The sequence below is a fragment of the Beta vulgaris genome, chromosome 2 (assembly GCF_026745355.1).
Source record: "Beta vulgaris subsp. vulgaris cultivar EL10 chromosome 2, EL10.2, whole genome shotgun sequence".
In the NCBI taxonomy this organism is placed as follows: domain Eukaryota; kingdom Viridiplantae; phylum Streptophyta; class Magnoliopsida; order Caryophyllales; family Amaranthaceae; genus Beta; species Beta vulgaris.
Genome location: NC_079203.1, coordinates 51,572,265 through 51,578,492, shown reverse-complemented (window position 1 = coordinate 51,578,492; position 6,228 = coordinate 51,572,265). Strand labels below are relative to the sequence as shown.

The 6,228-nt window shown below is 36.7% G+C and overlaps 1 protein-coding gene across 1 annotated transcript; it reads left to right on the top strand.

The window, feature by feature from the left end:
- The first annotated feature begins 1,127 nt into the window (after positions 1-1,127).
- On the top strand, positions 1,128-5,645 carry LOC104906872 (putative receptor-like protein kinase At5g39000). The gene is made up of 2 exons (XM_010695703.4): positions 1,128-2,397; positions 3,815-5,645. The coding sequence occupies exons 1-2, from the start codon at positions 1,190-1,192 to the stop codon at positions 5,337-5,339; spliced, it is 2,733 nt and encodes a 910-aa protein (XP_010694005.2). The 5' UTR covers positions 1,128-1,189; the 3' UTR covers positions 5,340-5,645.
- The last annotated feature ends 583 nt before the right edge of the window (positions 5,646-6,228 follow it).

Below are 6,228 nucleotides of genomic sequence, written 5' to 3'. Positions count from 1 at the left end.
TGTAGATTACCTCCGAAGGCAAAGAGACACCTTCATAAGGCATGAACCAAGAGAAGCGAACAAGCTCGTGGATTCCATAGCGAGGAATGCAAATGGGAGAACAGAAGGCATTAACAACCTTTGTATTTTTGAGATCCCTCCCCCGAATTGTATTATTACTTATGAAGCAGACTTATTATTATGTAGTAATCTTTTGAACTGTAATGGCAGCAGCAGCCATGGTATTGTATTAGATCCTATTTAAGTTATGAAAGTTCGTTTTCTTAACAAAAACAACTGGTTGAGTACTACCACTAGCTCTATAAATAAAAAGTGCGAGTCCCTCTAATTGTCTGCACGGACCTGTTTTTTTCGACATAAAACAATTGAATTGAATTGAACTGATTGCAACTGAACTAAACTGATTGCAACTGAACTGAATTGAACTGAACTGAACTTATTGCAACTGAACTGAACTGCACTGAATTAAATTGAACTAAAATGAATTAATTAATACTCCCTCCGTTTTTTTATTGGACATTATTGTATGCACACCAATTCATGCAATGTCACTTTCAAGCTTTTTGGAGTATACTTTTTGATCCATTTAATGTAAAATAATGAGAAAAGGCAGTATTTTTGGGTGGAAAAAGAGAAGAACAAATATAAAAGTATTACTTTATGGTGGGCCAAGTACCTCAAAAAAGGAAAATGTAGCAATTAAAAAAAACGGAGGGAGTACATCTTTAACACTCTTATTACGTAATTTACAATAGAATATTGATGTCATATTCTTTTACCACAATTCCTTTTAAGGTATTGTTTTCAAACTCAAAGCTTTCAAAAAAAATTACTTATCACGTCGTGACGTGAATTTTTCAATTTCTTAATGGACAAAAAATACGAAAAGTAGCAAAATAAATTATGATATAAAAAATAATAACATATATTTGTTTATTATAACTGACCCGAGGCATTACCCGGCAAAAAAAACTAGTTCTCATTACAACAAAGTGGACCAAGATTTATACCTATCTAATCAGCTAGCGTGCCAAATGCCAAATAACTAGTTGAACTAGGTAGCTTCCTCTATGATAAGTCATAATCTTGGTGAACATCATCAGCCTCACAATAAACTCACTCCGATCCTTACATTATATAAAACAAACAAACACATAACCCTTATTTTCTTTTTCTTACTTTCCGCAAAATGCTTCCTTTTTTCCTTGTACTACTTATTTCGCTCTCTTCATCCGCCTTAACAAGTGATATCAAAGGCAACTACTTCATCGCATGTGGCCTCCCTAAGTCCACCGCGCACTCCTCCGAGGATGGATCAACATGGCGGAGTGACGACAACCCCGCCTTCACTCCGCCAGATATTAACAAAATCTCCTCTTCCGTCATCGGTCACGGAGACGACTATCCTTACACGCGGGCCCGGATATTTGAGTCCGCCGTCACATACTCGTTCGAGGTCTCACCGGGCCCTAAATTCATCCGACTTTACTTCACCACAAGTACAACTGACTCCTACAAGTATAACACCACCACCACCATCTCCGCCTCCCAATTCTTCGTATCTGTTGAAGCCAACGGCTTTACTCTTCTTAACAACTTTAGCGTCTCCCTCAACAACCAAAATTCCACCGAATCAAATGAAGTCTATGAATTCCATGTTCCCGTAGAGAATGGTAAACCACTCAACCTAACCTTCTCCCCTCCGACAAATTGTACTAGCATTAACCCCTGCTATGCTTTCGTCAATGGCATCGAGATCATTGCTGCGCCCGAAGGCCTTTATTTTAATGCCACACGACTGCCACCCCCTACTTTCATCTCTGATACTTATGAGTACTCCCTCCAACAAGCCGCATTTCAAACGGCTCATCGGATTAACGTTGGAGGGACTACCGTTCCATCAGAAGTAGACTCAGGAGAGCTGGGCCGAATTTGGAACCCCGACGAGCAGTTCATCGCTAATAATTTATATGGTAAAAACATATATAATCCTAATATAGAAGGAAATATGTCTTTATTTATAGAGTACACTCAAGTGCCACGCTATGTAGCGCCACCTCAGGTTTATGCTACTTTAAGGTTTATGGATTTGGATTATCCTGAATCCCTAAGCAGAAACTTGACATGGTTTTTCGACGTCGATCCAGGGTTTGATTATTTGGTAAGGCTCCATTTTTGTGAGCTAGATGGGAGGGTGAATGGAAGTCAACAAAGGGTGTTTGAAGTATACATCAATAATGAATATGGAGGCCTGATTGATGTATGGTACATTACTGGAGGATTGAGGATTGCTGTATTCCGAGATTATGTTGTAAGCTTGTACGGTCAAAGTGATGGCACCAAAGTTCCTCTATCGATCTCCCTCCATCCTCATTATGCACATTCTCCAAACGTTATGTAAGTGTTTCTCGATCCGTTTTAACGCCTCTGTTATCTCATGATTCCAATTCGTAAAAGTTGATATTATATGAAGACATACATTGATACAGATCATATGAAATCTTACTCTAAGATATTTATTACTTCCTCTGTTTCTAAATAAGTGCAACATTTCTTGTTTTCACGTTTGCCAATACATTATTTTAACCATTAATATCTTCCATTATCAATAAGCAAAAATTATAAAAAGTTGATATTAAAAAAATTCACATTCAGACGAATCTAACAAGATCCCACATGACTATGTTTTTCCTAAAATGTAAATCACCAAAGCTAATTAAAGTATAAACTGTGAATAGTAAATACTATGCAAATGTTGCACTTATTTAGAAACGGAGGAAGTATGTACTTCCTCATAACCTCAATTAATACTTCCTCTGTTTTCTTTTAATTAAAAAATTATAAAAATTTGGTATTTGTATTGAGACGAATCTAACAAGACCCTACCTGATTATGTTTTTCTCAAATTATGGTGCAAGATAGCTTAACAAAGTTGGTTGATGATTAGTGTCAAAAACGAAATGGTCTAATTAAAAAAAGGAAAATGATATACATAGCCCTTAGGGCTATGTATAAGAAGCTTAAAATAGAAATAAAAATTTGAATCAAGCATTTATTATCTCAAATGATGTGATCTGAAATTTTGTCATGAATTCATAAATTGTTTTCATTTTAAGACATGTATTTAATGCTTATATGTAGCCCTAAGAGCTACATAAAGCATAGGAAGTAGGTGACATCATATTGACTTTAGCATTATTTAGATAATTCTAACTTTGACGACCATGTTGAATGATTAATGAATGTTATAATTGAAATTGCTAGTTAGGGTCTGTTCTCCCCAACTTATTTTCAGTTCAGTTCAATTCAGTTCAGTTTAGTTCAGATCAGATCAGTTCAGTTCAGACCAGTTCAGTTTAGCTCTTGACAATACTTTTACTCTCACATATCACTATTCATTTCTGTTCAGTTCAATTCAGTTCAGTTCAGTTCAGATCAGTTTAGCTCAGATCAGTTCAGTTCAGCTGTTAATCTCGATGTGTATTGTAAAATGGTGTTTGGATCCTCTAGAGTTGTAAACTAACTCTACAAAGTAGAATTTGAACAATATCAACCATTGAATAAAAAATTAATGGCTCATATATTCTCTTTCTAAAAACTCTCTATTTTTTCTCATCAAAATCCACCCCCTAATTTTTCCTTCCCACCAATATGAGCCCTTGATTTTAAAATGTATGATTCAAATACAACTCCACCTTGTAGAGTTTCACTTAAACTCTAGAGGATCCGAACTAATGTTATTTTTTATAATTTTTGATAAACTATAATTATTTATTATGATTTTTATATCATCTTGATTAAAAAAAGTCTGCAGGGTGAGTGATGTATTGCTAAATGGTGTGGAAATATTGAAGTTGAATAAATCGAATGGAAATCTTGTTGTCCCTAACCAACCATTAAATGCGGTACTTAGCCCTTCACCAACTCCAAATCCAAGCCGAAAACATGCCCTTCCAATTATTGTAGGCGCAATCGGAGGTACACTTGTTTTGGCTTCCCTCGTCATAATTGCTTGTTGTATTGTCTATAAAAAGAAGGCAGCCATGGAGGCTCTTAGGAAGAAATCCATGGCCACAAGCAGCTCAAGCAAGGACAAGTGGGTCCAACCTCCATCATACTCGAGCTCAGCTCCAAGCACTAGGAATTTGTCCCTGCCATCTGATCCTTGTCGCCGCTTCTCGCTAGCCCAAATCAAGGTTGCCACATGTGATTTCAACAAGAAGTTGATCATAGGTAGAGGTGGGTTTGGAACGGTGTACATGGGTTCAATAGAGGGTGAGAAAACCAAAGTGGCTATTAAACGTCTTAACTCTACATCAAAACAAGGTACCCACGAGTTTCAAACTGAGATCGAGATGTTATCTAGACTACGCCATGTACATTTGGTGTCCTTGATTGGCTATTGTGAGGACCAAGGTGAAATGATCTTGGTTTACGAGTACATGTCACGTGGCACCCTTCAAGATCATTTGATGTACAAAAATCCTAGCAAAAATGATCACACTAACAATATATCATTATCATGGAAGGAACGACTCAAGATCTGTGTAGGATCAGCTCGTGGTTTACATTATCTCCATTCAGGTGCAAAACAAGTGATCATCCATCGAGATGTAAAGTCTACCAACATTCTCCTCGATGATAAGTGGACGGCCAAAGTCTCGGACTTCGGCCTATCCAAGGTAGGACCCGACCCATATGAGACGGGTATCACCCACATAAGCACTGCTGTCAAAGGCACTGTCGGGTATTTAGATCCAGAGTACTATCAACGACGCCAATTAACCGAGAAGTCCGATGTGTACTCCTTTGGAGTGGTGTTATTTGAAGTTCTATGTGCTCGTGCCGCAGTGAAACCTAACCTTCCCAAAGAACAAGCAAATTTGGCAAAGTGGGCGACGACTCGCTGCAAAAGTGGGACCCTCTATACTATTGTGGATCCAAATTTAACCGGCCAGATTTCTCCCGAATGTCTAAGAAAGTTTGGAGAGGTAGCTAGTATGTGTGTACGAGATCGTGGGAGCGAACGTCCGCCAATGGGTGACATAGTGTGGAGCTTAGAGTTTGCCTTACAACTTCAAGAAGCTGCTGAGAAGAACACTAATCCTGCTAATTTCAAAGATGTTTCGATTACGACTAGCATAGATCTTAATGAAGTAGATGGTCGTATATTAAATTATGATTCATACGCATCAGGAGATGATCTTTCCAAGAGTAGTAATGTTGTTGATTCCACTGAAAACATGTTATTGGACAGTAAAAGTACTGCGAATAATTCATCAGATCATCCTATTGATAAGTCTGTATTCTCTGAGATCATGGATCCAAAAGCCAGATAAGTCTAATAAATTCTTATACTTCATACATGTATATGAGTACTATTATTAATGGTTTATATCGAAAAATAATGCCGATTTTTTTGGAGGTTGCCAAGTCTCATAATCGTGTTAAACTGAGAAGTTATGACAGAATTACATGTCGTACGTTGGTTGCTGTAATAGCAATCTTGTATATTTTACGTGAGAAAGTATGTTTAAACTTAGCCCTTATGTTTTCTTTCTATGTTGACTAGCTGTGCTGTTGAGCCTCAACATCGACCAGATGTGAGTTGTTTCCTTTGTTTTTGTTAAGTATTTCATTGCGAAGACATTGTTTAGCTTTCGTCTTAGTTACAGATTTATACGCTATGGTACAACCCTTGCGTGGAAATTAAAGAAGCATCAAGCCATGTATAAGCATCTAAAGTTTGTTCTTTATAATTCTAACCCCAACTAGCTGATTATTATTAGCACTCCACAGGAGCGTGCGGCGAATGCAACTCTAGGGAGAAAAATAGACTGAGTTTGAGTATATTATAGCATAGGCAGAAGAGAGTAAGGATCCATATATTATTTTGTTATTTTGAGAACTTATAGAAATACAATAAACCATACCAATAATGAAGAAGAATCACAATACTAAAATATACTCCCTCTGTCCCATAATATAGTGCTCGTTTCTTTTATACACGGTCTCCAAGATATAACTATAACCTTTAATATCTTCAATTCCGTATTAATAAAAATATAAAATGTTGATATTATGAAATTACACATTGAGAGGAATCTAACAAGATCTCATATGAATATGTTTTTTTATATATACAAATGAAAATATTCGGTCAAAGATTTTAAAGTCTGACCCACCAAAAATAAAGTAGGTACTATATTATGGAACGGATAGAGTATT